Below are 27,360 nucleotides of genomic sequence, written 5' to 3'. Positions count from 1 at the left end.
TATAAAGCTCTCTTAACTTTGTCCAAGATACTGCCTTTGGATTGCATCATACTGGGTAAACCTACGGTAATTCACCTGTCTTGCTACAGCAGCCACACCTTTTTTTTTTTTTTTTTCTTTTAAAGCTGAGGATCAAACCCAGGGCCTTGCGCTTGCTAGGCAAGCACTCTAACACTGAGCTAAATCCCCAACCAGCCACACCTTTAAAAATGGAAGTTTTCAATTCCTCACAAGGCTTTCCACATTACCCTAACCTGCTGTCTGTCACCTTTCCTATGCTAGCCCTCCTGTTCATACATGTTCTAGTCCAGCTTCAAAACATGTGTTTCTAAATTACTGTATACCCTCTTTGTAAACACCTGATCAGTTTACAGCTTACTTGCCCAAGGCAGCACAGCCAGCCTGCCATGTTATCACTGCACTTTCCCCATGAAAAGCAGGAATCCTGTCTGTCCGTGTGGTTGACTACTATACCCTTGGTGGTGTGTATCATGCTTAGCACAAACAGTGTCTACTAAGAATGAATGAAAGCATGCACTATCAACTAATTCCTTTCTGTGGCCTCTTTTGAATAGAAAACACCCAAATTATTTATTTACTTACTTATTTACTTATTTTGGTTAAGATAGGTTCATATAACCTAGGCTGGCCTCCAGTTTGCTTTATTACTGAGAATGATTTTGAATTCCTGACCTTCCTGTTCAGCGTCCTGGGTGCTAGGATTATAGGCACACACCACCATAACCTAGCGCTACGCAGAAATTTCTGTTAAACTGCCTTCCCTCTTGCCCTTTACCTGTTTAAAATAATAATAATAATAATGAAAAGCAGGTATTTGCTTAAAACTAACAGTCTTTGTTTAAGGATTAAATAATTTATTTTTAAGAAAACTTGGACTTCTGTTTCGCTAACTCTTCATATTACTTATTAATAACTTCTTCTTTAAGTTTCTCTGCAAGCAATCGCCTCTTTAGTAATGTTTGTTTCTCCTCTGCTGTCATTTCTGGCTTCTCTGTCATTTCCTTTAAAAAAAAAAAAAGACAAAAAATTTGGCTACAATTAAAAATTAGCTTCATATGTCTAAAATTCTTAACATACTTCAAAAGAACAAAAATTAAGGGCATTTTCAGTAAAACTGAAAAGTCAATGACCAGGTTTCTTAGCTCCTTTCTTGGAGAAGCAGTGGGAAGCATTGGAGTATGGACAGAACATTGCAAACATTTAAAATGGCTACGGTAAGACAGACCACTGACCCAGGAATTCAGCACGGGAAGTCAACAGAAATGTATAATGAGATGTTTATTTCTGCCTCACAGAATTCTCATCTAAACTCCCCTGAGAGCTGAGCAGTTGTCGCACTAGCAGATGGTTAATTTGAGTGGGTCAACCAACAGAATTCATTGGAGACTTTCTTGCACAAACCAAAAACTCTTCCCCTGGTCTGTACAATCAACACCTTAACACCAGCCATACCTCCACCTCCCTGGTAGGCTTTCCTTTTTGCTCAGTATTCTGGATCTGTTTTGCCCTCATGTCCTTTCTCATGGACATCAGCTTATCTCTCTTCTGCTTGAGATAGTGCTCTCGTTGCCGTAACTCTTCTGTTCCAAGTGCTGACAAATTCTGGTTCAGATAAGAGAAAGAACTGTCTGTATTCAAGTCCACACAACACGTGGCAAAGACATCTATCTACTGGATCAGTTTTAAGTTCCAAGATCTAACAGATAAGTGTATGGCTCTGTATGGCCTTGCTTATAATAAGTTAGCTTTTACTTACTGCTATTGGTCCTTCCATACTCGAATGTTCTAAACCAGGAATCTTCAGAGCTTTTTGTGGGAGGGAGGAAGTTTCAGGCAACAGCTCCATCTTTCTTGCCAAGGGTTGTACTGACTGATTAGCAAAATGCACTTTAACTTCTGGCAGTAAATAGACCAATTAAGATATTGTAACTTAAAGAACCACACTATTATGGAAAACATAGACACTTCCTAATACCTCACAAATAACATCTTTGGTTTCCAAACTTAACTTCTAAGCATCTGACTATAAACTTAACAAAACTGATTTTCTGTCTTACATTAGTTGTCAGCAGCAATGACTTGTTTTCGATTACATACTGAAAATAACTACCAATGCACTAAGAAAATGTAACCATTTCTAAAGCAAAGAGAAACTTAAAAGCACATGTAATATAAGCATTCGGTACGTCAATAACTGTACCATAAGGTATGATTAACATTCTAATTACTTCTGTAGTCTATTTTCTGTAAGAAAGGTAATTTTTTTAAGCCTAGCAAGATAACTCAAAGTTAAATCTCTGGCCACCAAGTATGATGACATATATGAGTTTGATCCCAGGACCCACATGGAGGAAGGACAGAACCAACTCCTGCAAGTTGTTCTTGACCACATGCACACAGTACACAGTGGCACATATATACATACACAGGGCTCTCCGCCTCTTAGTCTCTTGTGTATATACACACACAAGTAAATCATCATTTTTGAGGGGGTGGGACTTAGGAGATGGTTCAGTGGGGAAAGATGTGAGAGAATGAGAACCCTATTTTTGAACCCCTACCCCACCCCCCACACATTTAAAAAGCTAAGCTTGGCAGAGGACATCAACCCCAGAGACAAATGGATCTCAGAGGCTTGCTGGCCAGTCAGCCTCGCCAATCAGTTCTAGGATCAATAAAGAGACCCTATCTTAAACAATAAAGTGGAGAGCACCAGAGGAAGACACTTGACCACTCAAACTCTGACCTCTAATGCTCATCCACATGAGTATTCACATATATGCACACAGACATACATAGGCCACACATGCACAACAAAAAATAAAAGATAAAAACATTTTTAATTTAAGTACATGAGCTATGAAAACAGTGAGACATGGAAAGATAAAATGAAAGACCATGGTACACATCACAAAGGATTACTAATCCTGCCAGGTGTGTATAGCCAGGAAAGGATCACTGGTATAGTACACAGTAGCCTGACTGCACTGCCAGGAAGACTAGAGGAAACCCTTTGCAGGCCTCCATAAAGAGACAAGACTTCCAAACAGTCCAGGCAGAGGCCATAGAGCCTATGAGGAGAAACAAGTTGTTGCTAATATTCAGGTTATATTAGAACAGCCATTCTTAGTAGACATTATTTCACTAGAAGCAGTCTTGGCACCTCAAACATAGAGCCACAGAACTGGAGAAGGAAGGAGCTTACACACGGAAGCATCTCTATTCAACCCATGCACTTACTCAGCTTTGAATGTGTTCGATATGGACACACACTCTGCCAAACTTCAAAGAGGAAAGTACGTAAAGCCAAAACCTTTAGCTTTCCTGATTGTTTGTTTGTTTGTTTGTTTGTTTTATTTTGTTTCATTTTTGTTTTTCCAGACAGGGTTTCTCTGTGTAGTTTTGCGCCTTTCCTGGAACTCGACTTGAAGACCAGGCTGGCCTCGAACTCACAGAGATCTGCCTGCCTCTGCCTCCCGAGTGCTGGGATTACAGGCGTGCATCACCACTGCCCAGCACTTTCCTGATTTTTAAAGAAAGGATTTGAAAGCCTGATGAAACATCAGCCCCATCTCTGGCAACTCCATCAGAGAACAGGTGCTACTATTTTTAGTAGGAACCAAGAAAAGACAGGAACAAAAGGGCAAAAGATACAAACCAAACACCTTGATTCTTTTAGAAGTAAGACTTCTTACTAGGGTCCTATCATTCTACATGAAGTGATCTCAAAAATCAGACACCCCAATTTTAAAAAGCCCTGAGAAATTAAAAAACTTTACTTTTGAAATTATCTGCTACAAGTCTTGCTATTGATGGTAAAATGTATTTTATGTGGTCTGTGATGAAATTTTGTCTTTTGTTTTTTTATTATTTAGAGACAGGATCTCACTATGTACTGTCTGGCCTAGAACTCAATGTGTAGACCCCACTAGCCTCAAACTCTCAGAGATTGGCCTCCCTCTATCTGGAGAGTGCTGGGATTAAAGAAGTGCACCACACCAGCTTGTTTTATTTTTTGAAACAGGGTGTCAAGTAACCCAGAGTGGTCTTGAACTCTCCAATGGCCAAGGATGGCTTTGCCTCCACATTCTGAGTACTGGATTAAAGATATGTGTTACTGTCCACCTGAAGTTTTCACTATGGTACTACCAAGCAATATTCAAATTACATCAGATACAAGCTCTAAACAATACATGGGAGTGTGCAGAAACCCAAAATTAAATCTGGGTCACACATTAAACACAGGAAACCTGGGATATATGATTCATATGAACTCATTTCAACTTAGGAACTAAATGAGAAAAAATGATCAGACATAATAAAGCACAGAAATGAACTTTATAAGCGGGTTTCTGTTCTATATCCCTGACCAGTTTTAACCAAGATTACTATTTCTTCAAAACCAATGAGTACTGTAAATAAACTAAGAATAAAGGGGAACTTTGACAATTGGACAAGTGTCTATAATTCAAAAAGCCAGATTAAAGGCCCCTGCCTGTAACCCCAGCACTCAGCAGGCTGGTAGATCTCTGAGTTCAAGGCCAGCCAGTACAGAAGAAAATATTTTTTTGTTTTGTTTTTTGTTTTTTTACTAATTTGCTATAATAGAGTCAGGAGTAAAATGAAATCACAATCATGATTCAATTTCTGTTGCAGTTAACTATTCTCCTATACAGTATAAAAAACTATTCAGAGCTGGAGAGACGGCTCAGAGGTTAAGAGCACTGAGGTCCTGAGTTCAATTCCCATTATCCACATGGGGGCTCAGAACCATCTGTAATGAAATCTGGTGCCCTCTTCTGGTCTGCAGCCATACATGCTGTATACATAAAAATAGATAGATAGATAGATAGATAGATAGATAGATAGATAGATAGATAGATAGATAGATAGATAGATAGGGGATAGATACATAGATACATAGATAGATAAATCTATTTTAAAAAAGAAACTATTCAAGGTGGATGTGATACGTACTGAACAAGTTCATCTGCTAGCATTTCCTTCAAGGACATAATAACTAAACATCTAGAGAAATTGGCTGTTCCTTATTTTCTAGTTTTACCTTAAGGTAATTTTTTAAAGGTAATTTTCAATATTAACCCTCCAAGTTGAGCTTCCAGCTCACAAATACAAACGTTCCCACATGCTATTGAATTGTACAAAAGCTGGAGGCGCCCTCCAAGAGAACTGTTTGTTACTCTCTGGGTCCCGAGTTCCACTTAGAAATGTCACATGACATTTACTTTCAGCGTTTCTACCTATAAACAACCTAAACTTGGAAGGAAGTCTTAAGTTCCAAAGCCACTCAGTGTTCCAGTGCTTTTGAGGGTTAACTGTGTTCTGGACCAAACGTACTCTCAGGGTTTACCAATTAAGTGCAGTGCACCTCAAGCTTACCTGAGGGTGGCTGTACAAAATGTTCACCATCCCCTTGGGAATTACTCAGTTTTGCAGCTTCAGTAGTATACACCGGTGGTTCTTCCATTTTAGCCTCTGATGACTTCAGGATTCCATAACACAGTTTAAAAAAGGAAAAAATTTAATGTTGACCAATCAATAGTTAAGGGATCCAAAGATGTTATTTAAAACATTACTGTGCACTCAATTAGATAATGAACAGTTTTTCCCAGAATTTTAAACATGTTAATAGCATTTTATAGCTCCTATTTTTTCTTTATTTTTTATTTTTATTTTTTGGTTTTTCAAGACAGGGTTTCTCTGTGTAAAAGCCCTGCCTGTCCTGGAACTCAATCTGTAGACCAGGCTAACCTCAAACTCACAGAGAACATCCTGCCTCTGCCTCCCTAGTGCTGGGATTAAAGGTGTGTGCCACCATGCCCAGCTAGCTCCTACTTTATTATATTTTACTTATTTTGATGTCTATTTTGCCTGCGTGCATGTATGTACACTGCATGCATGCCTAGTGCCCACAGAGATTGGGAGAGGACATTATAACCCCTGGAACTGGAGATTTGGACAGCTGTGAGCCCCTGTGTGGCTGCTTGGAACTGAACCCAGGCCCTTTGGAAGAACAGCAAGTACTCTTAACCACTGAGCCATCTCTCCAGTTCCTATACCTCCTACATTTGGAGGCAAGTATATTCTGTTTCAAATAATGCAGTACTAATGATAACCAATGCAGTGGGATTAAGGATGTAGAAAGAACTATGCTGAAAGCCATGGTTGCTATTTCAACATAATAAAGGGGTCAAACAAACAAGGAAAGTAAAATTTTTCTCTTCTTTGAATACTGAAAACTAAGGGATTTATTTATTTGGTAGAGTGAACATAGATGAATGAGAAAGAACTCTGAACAGTCAAAGGAGCTTTGCAGTGGTCTCAATGAGAATGGCCCCCATAGGCTCCTGTCTGAATGCTTGGTTCCCAGTTGGTGAACTGTTTAGGAAGAATTAGGAGATGTGGCCTAATGATGTGTTAATAGAGGTGTGTCCCTGGGCGGGGGGAGGGGCTTTGAGGCTTCTGCCTGCTGCCTAGGGATAAAGTATAAGCTCGGCTACTGCTCCAGCACTATGCCAATCTGCCTGCCTACTGTCATGTTCCCTCCATGATGGTTGTGACTCTGAAACTGTAAACAAGGTCCCAATTAAATGCTCTTTTATAAGTTGTGTGGTTCAGGGGCTGGAGAGATGGCTCAGTAGTTAAGAGCACTGGCTGCTCTTCCAGAGGTCCTGAGTTCAATTCCCAGCAACCACATGGTGGCTCACAACCATCTGTAATGAGATCTGATCCTTCTTCTGTCATGTAAGCATACATGCAACTTACATAAAAATACATGAATAAACAAATCTTAAAAAAAAAAAAAAAAAAGTTGCCTGGTTCATGGTGCCTCCTTGCAGCAGTACGGCAGTAATAAGACTGTAACACAAATTCTAAATGGTCTTTTAATAAAAATTCCTGGTGCCAAATATTGGGGTAAATGCTGAAAGATAGCAAAGACAAAGGAAAAGGCCACTGCCATGTCTTACCTCTAGGACTCAGCCTGAAAAGCCTTTCTAGCCGAAAGGCATTCCTCAGCTGAAAAGCTTTAGTTCCTGTCTCCTCATGCCTTATATACCTTTCTCCACCAACCATATCCCTTCCTTTTTAGTGCTGGGATTAAAGGCATGTGACTCCCAAGTATTGAGATTAAAGGTGTGTGCACTGGGGTTCTTTCTGCAATGGGGAGTGTTAACGCAGAGGTGTGTAACTGGATAAGTGACTACTGAGTGCTCAGCCTGAAACACATCTGTACCCATACTGCAACCCCACCCCAAGGCTCAAAGGACCTCCTGGAAGGAAGAGGAGGCAGAAAGAATGTAAGAACCAGAGGATGGGAGGAATGCTGTGGAGCACCGTCTCTGGACAGAACATGACTGCTGCACCCCTGAACTCCGAGACACTGTGTCTAACCTGTACAAGACTTGCACAAAATCAAATCACTATTCCAGCATGCAGGAGGGAGGGCACAGGAGGGCCCAGCCTGAGCTGAGGAGCTACCAACAGTTCATGACTGCTAAGTGTCATTCCTCTTTTCCCAGTGGTGTAGAGATCAGGAGCCATGATTCAGAAAATAGCCCCACACCAATGCTCATGTAAGCATCCCTCATTAAACTCAGTGGGTCATAAAACAGGCATGAAAGCAGGAGGGGACTTCTTAGGAAGAGGCAATGGAGTGAATATGGTCAAAATACATTATGTACATGGATGAAACTGTCAAATAAATATAAGGAATTGTGCCAGGCGGTGGTGGCGCACACCTTTAATCCAGCACTCAGGAGGCAGAGCCAGGTGGATCTCTGTGAGTTTGAGGACAGCCTGGACTACCAAGTGAGTTCCAGGCACAAAGCTACACAGAGAAACCCTGTCTCGAAAAACCAAATAAAGGGGCTGGAGAGATGGTTCAGAGGTTAAGAACACTGGCTGTTCTTCCAGAGGTCCTGAGTTCAATTCCCAGTACCCATATGGTAGTTCACAACCATCTGTAATGAGGACTGTATACATATTAAATAAATAAATCTTAAAAAAAAAAAAAAGAAAGAAAAACCAATCAACCAAACAAATAAATAAATAAATAAGTAAAAAATTGTTAAAAAGAGGAAAATGGGAATATGGCCCCATTGGCAGTTAACTGCCACATGACATGAGGACCAGAATGCTCAGATCCCTAGGGCAGCTCATATAAAAGCCACTGGGCATGGCAGCTAGCCTTGTTACCTGCACACAAGATGGAGATGGTGTTCCCTGAGCAAACTGGCTAAGCAGCCAGACTAGCCAAAACAACAGAATTTGGGTTCAGCAAGAGACCCTGCCTCTATACAATGTGGAGAAATTGAAGGGGCCACCTGATACTAACGTGGGCCCCACGTACATGCACACACACACACACACACACACACACACACACACACACACACACGCATACATTCACATAAGGCACATCTAGTACCTGCACCGACTAAAAGGAAAAGGTATTTTCCATCTTTTAAAAAAGGATAAAAAGTAAAATATAAATTGTTAACAGTAAAAGGCAAGTGTAAACTTAGCAAGAAAGAGGCCATGCCAATCGGATGTACTTCTGCTGCATTTACATCCTGCAAGCACCTGCTTTTTTCGTTTCCTTTCTTCCTCCTGGTCATATTCTTCTTTTGATTTTCTGAAATATAAGAAAGTTAAAAATAAATCTGTTTTGGTTTTTTTTTTTCTTTTTTTTTTTTTTTGAGACAGGGTCTCATTATGTAGCCTTTGCTGTCCTGGAACTCACTCTGTAGATGAGGCTGGCCTCCAACTCAGAGATCAACCCTCTGCCTCCCAAGTGCTGGGATTAAAGGTGTATACCACCACCCAGGTAAAAAGTAAATTTCTTCATCATCAAAGAACAAATATGCAGCATGTTACACTGATATTATTATAGTCTGGACAAGATGTTTCACCACAGAGATGCAGAACAATCATCTCTACAAACCTGCTCTACAGTCACCTGTAACAGACAGCAAAATAGACCTATTAATAGCTATATGGGTTTACCTAATGAACCCCAGTTGAACAACAACCAACAGATTTGAAATCCTAAACCTTTTATTTTTTTTAAGTTAGCATACAAATGAGTGATCCAAACCCACATTTTAATGGCAAACTCCACAAGAAAGACTCCTTCTGGCCAGGAGTGGTGGCCACGTGCCTATAAATCCAATACTTGGAAGGTAGAGGCAGGAGATTCAGGAATTTAAGGTCATCCTCAGCTACATAATGAATTCAAGGCCAGCATGAACTATAGAATATGCTGTTTCAAAAACAAAGACTTTGAATTTCTTTGAAATGCTGTGAAATACTGCTTTTGTACACTGGTTTAATGAAACACTGATTGGCCAGTAGCCAGGTAGGAAGTATAGGCACAATAAGCAGAAAAGGAGAATTCTGGGAAGAGGAAGGCTTAGTCAGGAGACGCCAGCCTGCTGTCCAGGGAGCACACAGGTAAAGCTATGGAACACATGGTGACATATAGATTAACAGAAATGGGCTGAGTTTAAGTGTAAGAGCTAGTCAGTGGTAGGTCTGAGCTAATGGCCGAGCAGTTTTAATTAATAGAAGCCTCTGTGTGTTTACTTGGGGGATGCGAGTGGAAGAGATTTGTCCTGACCGCCAGCAGGCCAGGACACAGGAAATCTTCCGATTACATAGAAATGTTACCTCCTTCCTGACAGGACTATTTCCCCTCATTCTGGCCTGTCCAGCAGTGTCTGAGCTATCCTGATCAAGTTGTCCTGCTGCCTATCAATTTCTTTAAGCAGTTCAGAGGCACTCTGACTAGGAAACAGCTGAGGCCAACTATCTTACATGTCCATAGCTGAGCTTTAGAAACTAAAAATCTAAAAGTACTAACCCAACAAAAATGGTTTGTGCTACATCAGCCCCACAGGGAAGAGCCTTAACCAGCCTGATAAGAGTCAGGAACTAGCCACAGTAAGGGAAGAAGAGAGGTTGCAGGAGACACTTCTAGAAAGTTCCAGGGCAACAGTCCAAATTACCGGTCCTCGACACAAATACCCTTCCCTTTGCACACATATCCCCTGCCACAGGGCAGGGTCTGGCAGGAAAGGGCTATGTCCACCACCTGCACTTCCACTTCAGTCCTACACCACTCCCATTACCTAAAAGTCAGCACTAAGCTTTGGAACTCCTGTCATACTTTCCCACTAGGTCCATCTTTCTATACAGTGACCACAGACTTCCTTTTCTTCTAAGTCAAGCACATTCTCACAGATTAAAAATTACATGCTACTATGGCTCCTCCCTTCCAAAGCTCACACAGTAACCAGGGGTAATAGCTTCAAGGGGAAAATAATAGCTAACCTTTTTTTGGTTAAAGGGCAGCACACCTCATGCCAAGCATCTGGATGAGATGGGAAGAAGTGACTGGCAAGATATTTATCTCAGATCAACACCTCCTACTCTCCTCCCTTGTAGGTTACCTGTCACTCTTCAGCTGGGCAGCTGGGGCAGGTAGGTACAGATGCCCAGTCTACAACTTTGCAACACCAGCATGAGTGGCCTCTAATATTGAGACACAGCAGGCAGGGAGAACTCTGCTCAGCTCAGGACACACTCTTCCCTTCCCTAACCTGTGGAGTCTACTGCAGCTTTTCCCATTGGTGGCTAGTTCCTTCATCCTATAATAAAAGACGTGCAGGGTGAGGGTAGAGAAATCCTCTCAATTGGACTGATCCAGTATAAGTAATATGAAAATATTTTTCTACAATTAAATATAATACAAATTGGGGGTTGGGGATTTAGCTCAATGGTAGAGCGCTTGCCTAGCAAGCGCAAGGCCCTGGGTTCGATTCTCAGCTCAAAAAAAAAAGAAAGAAAAAAATATATAATACAAATTGGTCATCTAACATAAAAATCCAAACTGCTCTAAAATAAACAGCTTTGCAAAGCCCATCAACAGAATGCTCAAAAGGTTTTAAATTTGGTAATGTTTGGATTTCAGGTTTTCTGATTAGGGATGCTCAACCTATCTGTGATCTGTGCAAGTATTCCAAAATCTGAGACACTCAGGTCTTAAGCATTTGGATCAGGGATACTTTAGATGTGTATACATAGCTAAAAAATAAAAAAATAACTCTGTTAGTCCTGCTAGTTGGTCATATTTTCTGGCGCGAAGTTTATATCCATTCAGATCATATCAGCACCACTAACACTTATTCAGAAGCAGTCGGAGCAGCTCACCGGAGGACTTCCCTCAGGATTTTCATCTCTTCCTGTTCAAGGTCGCTGACTACATCGGCGCCATCAGTTAGGCAGTCAGGTAACACACCTGTTCAAAACCAAACGCCACAGGAGACCATCAGCTCAACGGAACACTCACTGCTCACTGTTCCGGTTCATCAGGTATAAACTGGTTTACAACTTATGACTTAAATGTTTTTCAAGCCTTATCTTTTTAATTATCTTCTGTTTAACTTTCTCACATTTTAGGGACTAAGTCCCATAAAAAACCAGTCACAATTTTAGCTAGAAGCATTTCACAGTAATAACATGTATTGACTATCTAAAATAGCAATGAGTGAGACAATGTGAAAGTCAGTGGTACAGGACCTGTAACTAGCATGCACAAGCCCTGGGCTCAAGTCTTAGCACCAAAAAGAAAAGAAAAGCTGGAGCGATGGAGCCATGGCTGTGCAGGTGAAGGCCCTTGCACCCAGCCTGACGACCTTGAGTCCAGGGACCCACATAGTAGGAAGGGAACTCTACAACTCCACATGCACATCATGTCACTCATGTCCTATCTACCTATATATCTATCTATTACTATATGTCTCTCACACAATTAATTAAACAATTTAGAACAAAACTTAAAAGAAACTGTATGGCAATAAAAATAATGGACATTACGGTCTTCCATTATCTCACATTATCTACTACTGATCTCACTTAGCCAGGGTTAATGAGGTTAATGAAATGCTTTTAAAGGTGAACTATAAGTGGGAAAGTTTACAAAACCAAAACAAAACAAAATGGTGTTTTGTTAGCGGTCTCCATTTGAACTACAATATTAGAGAAAGGCCATGCTTACTATGTGCAATGATAGCATGTGCTGAACAGTGGGGGAATGAAGACCAATAATATGAAGACCAGTAACACTATCTCTGCCCTTGATGCATCTTTTCAGATATTGGCAATAGCTTTAAATCATAACTGTGCCAATTTCCACCCCTCACTCCTCCCAACACAGATTCACAGGAAGAAATTTAACTGTTGGGTTAATTTTCTTATACCTCCCTGATAAGGGAGATTGGTAATAAGTGCTCTGTTCATGTCTATATTCTACAGCATTAGCAGAGTGTACCTTTATTTTACCTTCCATTTCTTTATTCAAATGTGCAAAGTGGGATTAGCTTTAAAGTAGTTTTATTATTCTAATTCCCTTGATGCTAAACATTTTGGGCTAAACATTCTGTTGAGTTAATTGCAGTCATTTGTAAAGAAAGAGCAGGAAGGTGAATACACCCTTCACCCACAAGAAGAGTTACACCTGTAAACACATCATCTGAAGTGTAATTTTGCTCAGTCAGAAGATATCAAATCATTCTCCTAGCAACTTTTCCAAGAAGAATTAAAAACAGGAACAATGCAACAGTATGAAATTCTTTCAAATCATCAAAATGCATTTTCTCCAAATTATTTGATCAGATACAAACAAGAATCAAGAAAGCCTTTGAATTTTCTTACAAGAAATAAAATTCACCAGGTGGTGTAGTGCATCCCAGCACTCAGGAGGCAGAGGCAGGTGGCTCTGACTTCGATGCCAGCCTGGTCTGCAGAGAAACCCTGTCTGGGGGGGGGAGGGGGGGGGATTTCCAAACAACTTGTTTTGAGCACAATGTAAGTTCCATAATTAAAGACGGCACTAAAAGTTTCAATGCATATGATAAATGTTAAATTTAGACATGGGGCAAACCGCCCTATACTGTGGACTGACAGCAGTCATCATTCTATGTCATTCTTCTCTTCTCCAATAAATCCAAGTCCTGTGCAGTCATCCGGCAGCCATCACATAAAGGTCAGATGCTCCGTCCCCTCAGCAGTGGTACTTGATTGAGTCAAGCTATCACAATGGTCTCATCCCCTTCCAGACAGTTTAAGAAAGGCCTGAGTGGAAGGATCTTGGAGGGTTTACACAAAATGTTATCTTGCTAACAAAAAGAAAATCACACAGAAGGAAACATTCCTTTCCTCACAAAACACTGAGTCTGCACTGGAAGCAGAAAAAAAGAGGCAGGGAATGTCAGAAATAAAAATGGCAAGTGTCAGAGGCCTTGAAGACATCATTGAGCCACTAGAGTAACCAATTCTGGGCCTGTCTTCCTTGGGAAGACTACTCAATAGTTTTACATCAACTTGACACAAGGTAGAGTTATCTGAAAGGAGCACTTCAGTTGAGACAATGCCTCCATAAGGTCCAGCTGTAGGGCATCTTCTTAACTGTGATGGAGGAGGGCCCAGCTCACTGTGGGTGGCGCCATCCCTGGGCTGGGTTCTAGAAAACAGGCTGAGTAAGCCATGGGGAGCAAGTCAGTAAGCAGTATTACTCCATGGCCTCTGCATGGGCTCCTGCTGCTAGGTTCCTGCCCTCCTGAGTTCCTTCAGTGATGGACTATGATGCAGAAGTGTAAGCCAAGTAAACCCTTTACTCCCCATGTTTCTTTGGTCATGGTGTTTCATCACAGCACTGTAATCCTAACTAATAAAACAGAGACTGTAATGACTAACTACTTATGTCATTTTCATTGGCGTATTCTATTATTGACAATCTGAGGCATACAGCTTATACACAAGCTGAAGAAATATATATATATATGCCAAACTGAAAAACTAGAGTCCACTGGTCAAGTTCACCATTTCTCTTTTTGTGTTCTTTTTTTTTTTTGTTTTTCGAGACAGGGTTTCTTTGTGTAGCTGTAGCCCAGGCTGGCCTCGAACTCACAAAGATCCACCTAACTCTGCCTCCCAAGTACTGGGATTACAGGCGTGTGCCACCACTGCCACTCACTATTTCTTTTATCAAACCTTATCCTCTCAAAACAAGTTTTACAAACACAAAGCAATTATCTATCCCATAGACCAGATTAAAGCTAGTTTCAGGAATTCAGGAAGAGAAGACTTTCCAGAATAAAGCACAGCAGTAAAACAACAAAAGAGAAGCTCTTCCAATTCTATCTACTTCAAAGGTACTCCATTGTATTGCACTCTTCAGGGTCAGGGTGGTTTTCTATCTTGCCCACAGACAACTCTACGACATTCTGTAAAAAGCAGCTCACTTTTAAAGCACAGCTAAGCCAGTGGATGCTTAAAGAGTAAGGCTGAACTCATACAGCCAAGAAAAGATATACAGCATTCTGATATTTGTCTCATAGAAACAGAAGTGCTACTTGTTGGGGGTGGTAAAATGGCTCAGTAGATAAAGGTGCTTGCCGCCAATCCTGATGACCTATGTTTGATTCCTAGGATCCACTCCTCAAAAGCTGTCCTCTGACCACCACATGTGCACCATGGCACATATGCGCCTCCCCTCAAAATAAAAACAAGCCCTATTTATTGCACATTCCACACCCTTAAGGGTAAACAGCACAACTGAAATACTGCTCCCATACCTTCTCGAAACAACCAAGTGGCAAGTCTTGCTGCCAGATTAGTAAATTACTGGTCCTTGTGGCCCAGGACCAGCAGCTCCAGCAACAGCTGGGAACCTGTCAAAGATGCAGAGGATCAGGTCCCACCCAAGACCCATTAGGGCATAAACTGGAGCCTGCCAGTTGACTCCAGTGCATACTGGAGTCTGAAAAACATTTCCTTCTAAGGTCTTAATTGTGACAAGCCAGAGGAGTAGTTCCCTGTCTTCAACAGTAACCATAGCCACTCAAAACACTAAACTAACACAATGGCCTGACAGAAAAGCAGGCCTCAAAAAACTAAAGCATCATTAAATTCTTGTCTTCTTTCATTGAAGTGTCCCATGCCAAATTACTAAATTTACATCCTTAAATCTCTTACAGTAGCCAAAGACTTTCAAATGTGCAATAATACAGAAAAGGTAATTACATTTAAGACAGTTAGAATAATTAAAACAAATAAACAAAACCCTGCACTTGGTACTCAGATTCCTAACTTCAACACTTTACCATTCCTCTCCTGGATTATTCGAATGGCTTGAAGCTGCATCTCAATGTTCTTCTGGACCATCATTGCTTTAAAGATAGTAAAATCCTCTGCTGCCAACACGGGCTGCAAAATGGCCTGTGGAAGGAAGTCTGCAGGTTAAATGAAGACTCAAGCTTGAAACTATTTGCCCCTCATCAAATCACCATTTGCACTGAAAAGCAGCACATTAATTCATGCTGCATCAATACCATGGTTAGATGACTCAAGTGGACAATCTTAGATTAAAAAAAAAAAAAAGTGGGGTTTCACTGCATAGCTCCCCCCCCCCCTCCGTTGGCCTCAAACTCCTAACTCTCCTGCCTTAGCATCCCAAGTATTGGGATTGCAGGGTGTATAGCTATACCCTGCCAAGATTCTTTTAAAGTCTTTAAAATAGGGTTTTCAGAGCTAATTCACTCACCCCCGAGTCCCCCAGGGGCCAGACAGGCTGCCTCCTTTCCCAAACCAGGCAGTGTTAAATGGAAAACAACACAGGAGTCTGGCTTATTTTTCTAAAGTTATCACCTCAGTATCTGGGCTTGTTTTTCAGTGGAAATGACATCTATCTGGTTTACATCCTATCTCCTGAAATTTATTTTGGGTTTAATAATTATTCAAGAACTGTGAAATTGTCCCTTAAAGTTAAGCCAGGTGGTGGTGGTGGCACACACCTTTAGTCCCAGGATCCAGGAGGCAGAGGTAGCAGATCTCTATGAGTTCAAGGCCTGTCAAGTCTACAGAGGGAGTTCCAGGACAGCCAGGGCTACACAGAGAAACCCTGTCTCAAAAGAAAAACATTAAAAAAAAATGAAGTCTTACAGGTAAAACAATTACATGTTAGAGATAGTTAGGAATTATGAAAAGTCAAAACCTAAAAGTGTAATAAATGAAGGTTGAAGTGGACTGGAGCAATGGCACAGCTGTTAAGAGCTCTGTCCCCGGGACTCGGGAGATGTCTCAGCGGTTAAGAACACTCTTCCAGAGGTCTTGAGTTCAATTCCGAACAACCACATGGTGGCATCCTTTATGTATGCTGTTCCATCTTTTTAATTAACATATATATATATATATAATTATATATATATAAAATATATATATATTTAATTAAAAAAAAAAAAGAGAGAGCTCTGTCCTTGCAAAGGACCCATATCCAATTCCCAGCACCCACATAGTGACTCACAACCATCTCTGAAACTCTAGTCTGAGGGGATCGGATACCCTCTTCTGGTCTCTGAGAGAACCAGGCATACATGTGGTACACAGACATACATACAGGCAAAACACCCTTATTCATAAAATAAAAATAAATAAATCTTTAATAAAGGTATCTACCATTAACATAACTATTTCACTAACTATTAGTAATGTTACATATAGCCAAGAACAAACCAATTCCCAATTAATAAGCAGAATAAGATTTGAAATGCATGGAAACCCAAAGGAAACACTCAGGTCTTATATTTTTGGTTGTGAGCCTAGCCTTTAACGGCTGGGCCATCTCTCCAGCCCAAAAACAATCAGGTCTTATCTTACCAGAATTTAATTTCCAGCTCTACCTGAGATGAATGGAAAAGCTGGCCACACAAAACCATGCAGAGGTAACCAAGATGTTTACTGGAAGGCAACAGCAATATTCTTACAAAGAACACCTTGACCAGAGCCTTCACCAAAGAATTCCACTTGAAAGGGATGAGCCCCTTCCCCAGCAACCAGCTCATAGATGTGCAGCGGATCAAAAGAAAAGGCAAGAGCAGTTCTCAGTGACATCTACAAGGACTGTTTTATAAAGAAAAAGGTACAGTACTTCCTTAAATACTGTCTGGGTGAGCAGGGATCCCAGGGCAGGGAATGGCAAACATTAGCTTTGTACTGAAAACAATATGGGCAGCTTCTGTTTGAATCCCCTTTGAGGATTATTCCACTACATAATAAGTCATGGGGCTTCCTGACCTATTAATGACACTAAGTACTTTATCCTCACCAGCAAACCTTTAAACTTTAGTTCAACAATGTATAAAAAGAATTACATAGCATAACAAACTGGAAATTTTTCCAATAATTCAAAGTGGATTCAGCATTTAAAAATAACTCACTATATCAGCTACCAACAGACTAGAGGCTACCATTTGACCCTATCAATAAATATGAAAAAGAGCCTTTGACAAAAATCTAATAAGCATTCACGTTTTAAAAACATTTTTAAAAAAAATTAGACAGGTGATCATGGCACACACCTTTAATCTCAGCACATGAGGCAGAGACTGGTGGATCTCTGTGAGTTCAAGGTCAGCCTGGTCTACAGAGCAAGTTCTAAAATAGCCAGAACTACACAGAAAAATCCTGTCTCAAAAAACAAAAAACAAAACAAAACAAAACAAAACAAAACTTTTCAGTAAATGGGAATGGACAGGAATTTCCTTACCCTTGTAAAGATTATCTATTTTTAATTTTTTAAAAAATGTATGTGTGTGTATGCCTGTGTAAGTTCATGTGTATCACACGCATACAGGAGCCTGTGGAGGCCCACAAGAAGATGGCTCATATCCCCTGCTGCTGGAGTTACAGACAGCTGTGATCCACTCACTCTATGTGAATGATAGGAACAAAACCTGGGTCCTCTGCAAAAGAAGTAAGTACTCTTAACTGCTGAGCTATCTCTCCAGGACCCAAGATAGCTAGCTATACAAGGGGTATTGGTGAATGCCTGTAACCCCAACTCTTAAGAATTACAGGCAGGACAATAAGGAGTTCAAGACCAGTCTGGGCTACATAGTGGGTTTGAAATCAACCCAGGCTACTCAAGACCCCTACCTCAAGGGATAAGGATAAATAAAAACCACAGTTAAGGTCACACTAAGAAACTAGAATCTTTCCCACTAAGGTCAGCAATGAAGCCAAGATGACACCTCACAATTCCCACTCAACATTGTATACAAGTCCTGGCTAATGGAAGAAGCTGGGTTTTGGGTTTTTTGTTTTGTTTTGTTTTACCAACTGGAAAGGAAATAAAACTCTTTTGCTTGGGGCTAGAGAGATGGCTCAGCAGTTAAGAGCATTTGCTGCTCTTCCAGAGGACCCAAGCTCAGTTCCCAGCATCCACCTATAACATCTGCAAACATCTGTAACTCCAGCTCTAGGAGCAGGACACCTCAGCCCCTGAGTACATTTAGAGTCAAGTGCACACATCCTCATGCAAAACACATATGCCTACACATAAAATAAAAAATTAAATCAAAAAGCTTTGTTCATAGATGACAACTGTAGAAAATATAAGGGAAAAAGTTATCTGTTTTGCAGTGTACCAACAATGAACAATTAGAATTCGAATTTCAAAACAGTAGCATTCACATTAACAACACAGAAAAGAAATGGGAAGAAACTTAACAAAATTATCTACATCAGGGCTTTCTCTACTTGCAAACCCTTTTCAATATAAGATTTTAAGAAATGAAACATCCGTTCAATTTTCTGTAAACCTAAAATTGCTCTAAAATATTCTATTTTTATCTTAATTAACATTCAAATAATAGTGTTTATTATCATGTATGCTTTGGGAAATTAAATGGAAATACTATATTATATAATATTCTCAGTAGTGTTAGTTACTAAAAATAAGCATGATTTTCTCAAATTTTTATTACTGTACAAGAAATGCTTCTACAATTATCAGTTTCCATCTGACAAAGTAAAAGTTAAATCAACTAAAACATCAAAACAAAACAAATTTCTATTCCTTGCTATATTGAAGTCCCTGGCTTTTGCTGTATTAAACTTAGTTATAAACTATATACACTCACACATGCAAAAAAATAAAAACCACAAGTTTTACAAGTTCTACATAGCAGAAAAGCAAGCTGTTAAAAGAAGAACTAGATAAAAGCACTCTTACAGAATCTAACAGTCTGAGTTTACTCCCTGGAGCCCACATGGTAGGAGAGAGCTAACTCCACCAAGTTGTCTACGACCTCCACTCACACATTCGCATACACAAATGCAGAAGAAAAACTATCTGCTAGAGCCGTGCTTCTCAACCTTCCTACACTGCAACCCTTTAATACAGTTCCTTATGTTGTGGTGATCCCAATCATAACATTATTTTCATTGCTACTTCATAAATCATAAATCATAACGTAAATATCTGATATGTGACCCCAACAGGGTCATGACTCCCAGGTTGAGAACTGCTGTACTAGAAGAATGCTCTTTTTCTGTTTGGTTTTTGTTTTTTTCAAGACAGGGTTTTCACTGTGTAACCCTGGCTATCATGGAAGTTACTCTGTAGACCAGGCTGGCCTTGAACTTACGAGATCCATCTGCATCTATCTCCCAAGTGCTGGGATCAAAGGCTTGCACCACCACCACCTAGCTGCTTTTTTTATTTTTAAGAGGGGTTGTTTTTCTGGTGTGGGTGTGGGTGTGGGTGTGGGTGTGTGTATTTACGATTGTAACACCTTACCTTATGTCCTGTTTGCCACTCTTGTGGCTTTAATCATCAGAATGCCAGGCCTAATGTTGACAAAATAAGGCAAAAGCATTCTGCAAGTCTCCCTCAGCAGTTCAATTCAATGAAAGCAGCAGCTAGTCTAGAGAATCAATACCAAACCAATGGAAACAAAAAGTACTCCTAAACTACACTTGCTTCTTGAGCTGGATTTTAGGCACCCCAGATTGGTATACTGGAATCCACATTCTAATTTTCATGTGTGAAAATGAAATTACTGCAAAGCAGTCAATAATGTGCTTCAAGATGCCTTTCACGAACACTGAAGCCCAGTGCTAATTCACTGCTGCCATTCAATAGCTAGTGACTAAGAGCTTGTTCTAGAGAATAATGCTAACAAACCCATGACCCTGGCCTGTTAGCACAATGCTAATCAAACACCAAAATAGCTACAGCTAATTAAGAAGTGCTTCAATTTACTCAGAGACCACTTAACACACAACAGGCATTATACTAAATGTTTGCTATACATTATCACTTAAGCTGCACAAAACTCTTTAAAGGGAGTACTATTGCTTTTACAGGAATATGCAAATTTTGTGTCCTGAATCTTTCAATACTGGCTGAAAGATGATGAGCAAAGACTGGTTTGCAGTTATACATTTGGGCTAAGAAAGGGGCAGTGGAGTATTGGGCTGTTGTAGTGGGTAGCTATTCCAGCTCTGATCTGGAAGTACTATCCCTACTGAGGCTTCTGGTAACTCCTGTTCCTACCTATGATGTGCCCCTGGGGCAGGGCTGAGACAGGAGCCCTTAAGACCTGAGACCCAGATGTACCAGCTCTCATGGTTCCTGGTGCTCCTGGATGCTGGTTGGTAGACCAAGCGGAGTTCTCCAGAGAACCCAGCTGGACTGCACCTCACCTCTTCCAAATCCTGTAACCAACCCCTTTACTGGCTATAAGTTATCCCAAAATAAACCTCCTTTTTAACTATGTGGAGTTGCCTTGATAATTTGCCCCATAGGCTGTTAATATTTTAGAGTAAGGAATGGTGTAAAGAAAGCCAGGGGCACATGTGCTTGTGAGGGCCTGGACAGATGACAGGACACAATGCTGACACAGGCAACAGCAGCAGAAGAGGCCATCCTCACGACCATCTTGCTAGACAAATGTGGGTTATTTAGCAGAGGACAGGAAGCAAAGGGAGCTTTTAAGATCACTGTTTGGATAAGAGTGACAGCCCCTCCTGAGCCTTCAAGCAAGGCTTCCAAGTGGACTGCTTAGACTTGTAAGTTTGTTCTCCTACTGATGTAGCTGCAGACTTGGGAGCGGCTGTGTACTATTTCTCTGCTTTAGTTTCTTCATTTATAGGTGGAAGCTAAATGGTAAAGAAGATAAAGTGAGTAACACCAATAAAATGTCTAAAACATCAATTAGGGAATTGAGGAAGGTAGTTCACCCTTGTAATCTCAGAACCTCGGAGGGCAAAACAGAAGCTTATAAGTTCAAGACCAACCCAAACTACATTATGAGTTTGAGGCTGGCCTGGGTTACATAGCAAGTCCCTGTCTCAAAATAAATAAAATGAAAACACCTTTAAAAAGCATATCAGGGGTTGGGGATTTAGCTCAGTGGTAGAGCATTTGCTTAGCAAGTGCAAGGCCCTCTGTTCGGTCCTCAGCTCCAGGAAAAGAAAAAAAAATAGCATATCAATTCTTAAGAACTCTCCATAAGCATTATTTATAATATACCTATTAGCCACTCAGCCCAGTAGTGCAGAACTAAAGAGACAATAAAACCATTTTCATGAAGGGTTAGAGAGATGGCTCAGCAGTGAAGACACTTGCAGCTCCTGCAGAGGACCCAGATTCACTCCCAACACCCACATGGCAGCTCACAGCTAGCCCTAACTCCACTTCCGGGGGATCTAAGCCCTCTTCCAGCCTTCATAGGTACCAGGCATGCACACAGTGTACATACATCCATGTAGGTAAAACACTCATACACAAAAATAAACAAAAACAGTTTCACAAGAAGTCCCCAAAACTAGAAACTGCATTTGCTAAAAACAGAAAAAGGCAACTACAGAATGACCAGAGTCCTAGAGAAATGGAACCATATCCAGAGAAATTCTGTGATCTTAACAACACTGAGATCAGGATGTTTGGTTTTAATTCCATCAGTTCACGTTATTTCTTAAGGTGATTAAAAATGAACACACCAGGTCAGTGTTTTTACCTCACACGATGTCTACCTTGTTGACGTCTAATGTCACAACCCTGGAAAACATCAAAGAGTAACACAAAAGATAAACCTGTGATGTGCGCGTCTTTGCCAGAGGGGAGGCGCATGCTTCTTGAAACTGATCTTCATTAATTCCAATTTCTTTAAGGTAACTTTCTAACAGCTTTTCAACCTAAAAATAAAAGGTTTAACTTTTATAATTTACATAGGAAAAATCTAAATGACATTCCACCTGTTTAGAATGCTCTTTGTAATTAACATAAACACTATTATATAAGACATGAAAGTAATGTCTTTCACCAATAAACAAACAACAAAAATGTTTTTCCTTGCTAAGAATCACATGAAATTTAATTTCCTCCACTAGAGGTAGGCCAAGCTTATGAGGGTGAGCATGGTACAACTCCTCTACCCATTGCCTTTTTAAAATACTCGGAGGCGCCGGGAGGTGGTGGCGCACGACTGTAATCCCAGCACCCAGGAGGCAGAGGCAGGCAGATCTCTGTGAGTTCGAAGCCAGCCTGGTCTACAGCGCTAGTCCAGGACAGGCTCCAAAGCTGCAGAGAAACCCTGTCTCAAAACAACCAAAAATAAATAAATAAAATACTCAGAGGCTCCTATAAGTAAACAAAGCATAAGCACTTGCCTAGAGGCCACAGCTAAAGAAGAATTAAATTTACAAATGAAAGATCCCCATAGCTACAATAAATCATTACTTAGAGTCTAAAACAGAAAAAATACAAAGTCATTCGAAAAGATGCTCAGGAGAACATGCGCCTGAGAACAGCAGTGCTGCTGGAGCAGGATGAACTGTGATACACAGGGGGTCTGGCAGGTAAGAGCATCTGTTGACATCCAGAAGACCCAGGTTCAATTACTAGCACCCACATAGAGGTTCACAACCAGTTACAAGGAACCCAACCCCCATCTTTTGACCTTTGTGGCTATAGCCACATATATGATGCACATGCATGCAGACAAAACACCCATACACATAAAGTAAATAAATCTTAAAAATAATTTTAAATAATTTTAATTTTAAAAAGTTTTTTTTTTTCATTTAAAAAGACAGGTGTTATAAAATGCCTCTTAAAATCAGAAAAAAAGCCAGTCATGTAATCCCAGCACTGGGGAGACAGAGGCACATAAATCTCTGGGAGATCAAGGCCAGCATAGTGGATTACATAGTGAGTTCCACGTCAGCCAAGGCTACAAAACAAAACGAAAATCAATAGGAAAATACTCACTAGCTCTTTGTACTCCTGATGAATTTCTGTATAGGTCAATTTGCTTTCTTCTTCATCATCAAAAACTAAATTTATAAGAGAATAGGACAATGTAAAAAAACAAATTATTTCATTAAGTACAAATATAAAATCTTCCAAATGGACTTGCAGAAGCCTGTTCTTCCTTTCCACCATGTGTGTTGTGGGATCAGACTCATGAGCCATCTCCCCAGCTCCTTTATTTTTAACATTTATATATTTGCACTTATCACTTTATATTTTACTGTTTACACATGTGTGTTCTCTTGCTAGACTATAAACTTCTCAAACATAGGATTTCTATGCCCAGTTTCTGGTCCAAGGTAACTCAATAAATATTGAAACGTTGATCCCACAAAGCTGTCTAAATTAACCTTCAAATTATCTTAAGTAGAGAAGAGCACATTGACAGCCCCACCTCAGTGAAGAATAAACAGTCATCCGGAATATTCCTGACATACTTCTCTTTACTCTGCATTTGTTCTGTGCGGCACTGCACAAACATTCAATACAAATGCTACTAAAAATTCTGACAGTTCTGAAACCACATCACTGCAGCATGTCTGCAAGCCTGAGCTTTGTTTCTCTGTAAAAAGGTACCATCAGCTGGGCAGTGTTGGCGCTCGCCTTTAATCCCAGCACTTAGGAGGCAGAGGCAGGCGGATCTCTGTGAGTTGAAGGCCAGCCTGGTCTACAGAGAGAGTTCCAGGATAGGCTCCAAACCTACACAGAGAAACCCTGTCTCGAACAAAACAAACAAACGAAAAGTTAGCTGTTGTTAGCTGTTACTATGAAGATACACCCACTCTTGACACCTGTGAAAAGAAGGCATTGCCCGCCCCCTTTTCCGTTCAGCATTTAGTCCATCATTAAATCAATGGGTGAAATAATCACTCCTAAAGGAGGTCAGGCTTCATCAATCTTTTAACAGCATTTTAAATTCTTCAGAGGGACACAGGTAAATTACTTTGCTATGTGAACCTCCTTAAAACTTACCTGCAAATACACTTAACTGGTGTTTGAATTTTAACAGTTATAATACAATAAAAGGCTCAGTGGTCAAACAAAATTCTTTCTTTACTAGATCCATGGTATCTCAGGGTCGAAAAAGCCTTGCAAAACAATTCAGGAATAAGAACCCTCTGTAAGCTGAATCTCTGCCAAATGTACTCAGATACTGTGAATGCCTGGGAACCCATTACCTTTTCTGGCTGGCCAACTCATCCTGGAATAGTATATAAAACATTTCCTTGACTGAAATGTGTTTGCCTGCAGCTTATACTCACCCCAGCTCTACCGCACTGATCTTTACAAATAAGACTAATCCCTATAACCTACGGCACAAGTTCAGAGGATTGATGGATATTGCTACCCTCCAAGTATTGCCTAGGTAAATAACCACGATAAGGGTTGGATGTGACGTCGTTTGTGGTCCTTTTCTATGAATAGAGTTCATTTTGTCTTTATGATATGAACTCGGATATGAAGCGATCAGAAAGCGGCGCTGCAGATCCTTTGAAAGTATTCCACATTTGTATGCTGCCTCGTTTGTTAGAATGGTCTTCCTCCTGTCGCCTGCTTCGACCCTGCAGGTGGAATCGCATGCCCTCCTTTGCAGATGGAGTGAATTGGTTTTCATTTCAAAGAGCCCACAGCGAGACATCCCAGGGGTCAAAAGGAGCTTGAGGGAAAACTGGGGAAGATGCTGGTTACCCAAACAGTCCACTTAGAAACGTGTGGGATGAAGTGGCAGGCCCAACACGGTATTAAAGTCTAATGTGTTCTGGACGCGTGCTCAGGCCTGAGTGGGTGGCAGGTATTGGTGCCCACTCTCGGGTCTGCAAAGGAACCCCCATCCCACCCCGGGAAGGGGTGAATGCAATCCCTTCTACAAAATTAACCCTAGGCCCCGGAGGGCAGAGTCAGCGGGTGACATTCGGCTTGTTCAGGGTTTTTACCTTCGCATTTCTGCTCCACAAAGTCCAAGATGGGAATGGACCAATCCGGGCCCCGCAGGAACCCAGCGATGCTCTCCACCACCCATTCCACCTCATCCTCTTCTTCCGCAGCCATCCCACCGGTACCGGGCGACGCGGATGCCTAGGCCAGACTCCCTGGCCCGCTCGGGCCTTTCGGCCGCAGGAAGCCGACGGAGAATGCGGGCAGCGCGGCCCGGGCAATCGCCAGGCCGCCTGGTTAGACACTACAAACCAGTAAACGTAAAATGGTCGCTATGACAACCTACGCAGTGGCCCGGAAGTGAAGCCAGACCCGCCTACATGCCTGGAGGGGGCGGGGTTAGGAAAGTTCCTATTGGCTGGAAGAAACCCGTAGCGGCGCGAGCGATAGCCCTCCGCTCATTGGCCCGCAGTTGGTAGGCTGAGAGCGGAAGGCGGGCATTGGCTACAGAGCCTGGGGTCGGTATTCGGGTTCCCTGCCCCGCTGGTTCGGGAGGGCGTAGCTCCCCAGGACGACCTCATCCCAGCTCATCCCTAAGCGTTTTCAGATCCTCTGGCCCAGAAGCCTATGTAACTGAAGGATGATTTGAACATACAAAGCTGAGCAAAGCTCCGTGAGGTTTACTGATTAAGTCTGCAGCCCGTTTGCTTGGTGTAGTTCTAAGGATTAGTCTTTAACCCCCGATCTTGATAGCTAAGTTTAGGTCAAGGACATAATCAAAGTTAATCTTCATTTAAATAGGCCTTCATAACCATTTTTTAAAAAGAATCATGAGGTCCCGCTCTGTTCCTACATTAGGACCAGAGGACTCCCAATCACACAAAAATCTTATAAATAGGTGTGCCCTACACCTTTAATAAGTTTTGACATCAAATTCAGTCAAAAGCCCTGGCTCCTGAACCTTAGAAAGAGCCCCCTCCCACCTTCCCTTTGAGATGCACAGTTGCAGTCTACTGGTGAGAAGTCTCGGCCCTCGGCATAACAATAGACTGGTTTAGTTCCCCCATATCCCTCTCACAGTGGTGAGGAGATGAGGGAGCAGAGGATACAACCTACGGTTTCATCGAAGTGGGAGTGGAGGAGGAGGAGCCAGAACCAGAAGTGTGCATGGTCAACAGCAAAGAACAGGTCAAGCTGGGGACAGGAGCTCATGATGGAAGACCCAGGAGGAACCAAGTGAGTATTAGGGACAGCCAGAGGACCCTGAGGATCACTCCCAATATATTCAAAGATGATAGAGAGATGGCCCAGCTGTCAAGGTAGCAATTGGTATGTTAATCATTTAGTTCATCCTTCCTTCTGTCCAAAAATTCAGTTATAGACCAGGAGGTCATATCTGTGGGAATTTTTCTAGTTGCCCTGTCTTACAGCCATGTAGCTGTGGAGATTAAAGAGAGGTCTTTATATCAACCAACCATACTTTGGTAATAAGGTTATCACCTAATATTGGCATTTAGGCATCTGTACTGGCCTGCCGTTTGTGTCCTGACAGGATATACCTCAGCTGCAGCCTCTCTGTGTGCATTTGCTATGTTTCCTTATAAAAGGCGGGCCTTGCATACCTCCTGTCTCTATCTCTTTTCTTTCACTCTCATCCCCAGGGACCAGTCTCTGCCTCCTTTTCTGCCCTTTCTCTCCCTCCCCTCAATAAACTGTTGTACCCATTTCGTAAAACCCCCAGAGACCACCAAGGAGTTGGTTTCCGATGCAAGCAAATTGGATCCTTTTATTGTCAGTTTCAAACCTGGGCCACCACACAGCAGATAGAGGGGAATGTGGCAGTGGTAGTGGGCCCAGGAGTAGAGAGTTTTTACAGGGAAAAACCACAAGCATGGAATTACACGCTTTGACAACTTGGGATTGGATAGAAGGGATATGAGGCAAGGTGATTTTTTGAAACTATTGGTCTAGACATTGGGCACAAAACCACATTTGAAATCATTGGGTTGGACTTTTTGGTGGGGAACCACAACTTGATGTCCATGACCAGCGTTACTACCGTAGGCCATGCTGATGTCTGTGGGCCGGGTCATTTCTATGGCCTGTGTTACCACAGAAGGCCATATAGATGTATGTGGTCTATGCCATATTCTGAACCCATGTTGATATTCGTGGGCTGTACTGCCACCAGGGGCCATGTTGACATGAGTGGCCTACGCAAGCACCTGAGGCCATGTATGTCCATGGTCCATGCTGCCACTGAGGACCATGTCTGGGTCCATGGT

At 41.5% G+C, this 27,360-nt stretch overlaps 1 protein-coding gene across 1 annotated transcript; it reads right to left on the bottom strand.

Moving 5' to 3' along the window:
- Positions 1 to 144: 144 nt before the first annotated feature.
- Cfap36 (cilia and flagella associated protein 36) lies at positions 145 to 25,437 on the bottom strand. The gene is made up of 10 exons (XM_036200552.1): positions 25,135 to 25,437; positions 23,159 to 23,223; positions 21,982 to 22,083; positions 15,207 to 15,321; positions 11,254 to 11,341; positions 8,626 to 8,677; positions 5,422 to 5,524; positions 1,778 to 1,917; positions 1,474 to 1,623; positions 145 to 1,022 (listed from the first exon to the last, which is right to left on the bottom strand). The coding sequence occupies exons 1-10, from the start codon at positions 25,247 to 25,249 to the stop codon at positions 921 to 923; spliced, it is 1,032 nt and encodes a 343-aa protein (XP_036056445.1). The 5' UTR covers positions 25,250 to 25,437; the 3' UTR covers positions 145 to 920.
- Positions 25,438 to 27,360: the final 1,923 nt, after the last annotated feature.

Source organism: Onychomys torridus, chromosome 10 (genome assembly GCF_903995425.1).
Source record: "Onychomys torridus chromosome 10, mOncTor1.1, whole genome shotgun sequence".
Lineage (NCBI taxonomy): Eukaryota > Metazoa > Chordata > Mammalia > Rodentia > Cricetidae > Onychomys > Onychomys torridus.
The sequence above is the reverse complement of the archived record's forward strand: the minus strand, read 5'-3'. Positions and strand labels throughout refer to the sequence as shown.

What these genes read in the sequence shown, in the direction of transcription:
- Cfap36 (XM_036200552.1), bottom strand. Translation starts at nt 25,249, where the DNA reads ATGGCTGCGGAAGAAGAGGATGAGGTGGAATGGGTGGTGGAGAGCATC. An exon ending in ATCAGGAGTACAAAGAGCTA is followed by an intron (nt 22,084 to 23,158) that starts GTGAGTATTTTC and finishes TTTTATTTTTAG; the next exon opens with GTTGAAAAGCTGTTAGAAAG. An exon ending in TTTTGTACAGCCACCCTCAG is followed by an intron (nt 1,918 to 5,421) that starts GTAAGCTTGAGG and finishes ATTTACTGCCAG; the next exon opens with AAGTTAAAGTGCATTTTGCT.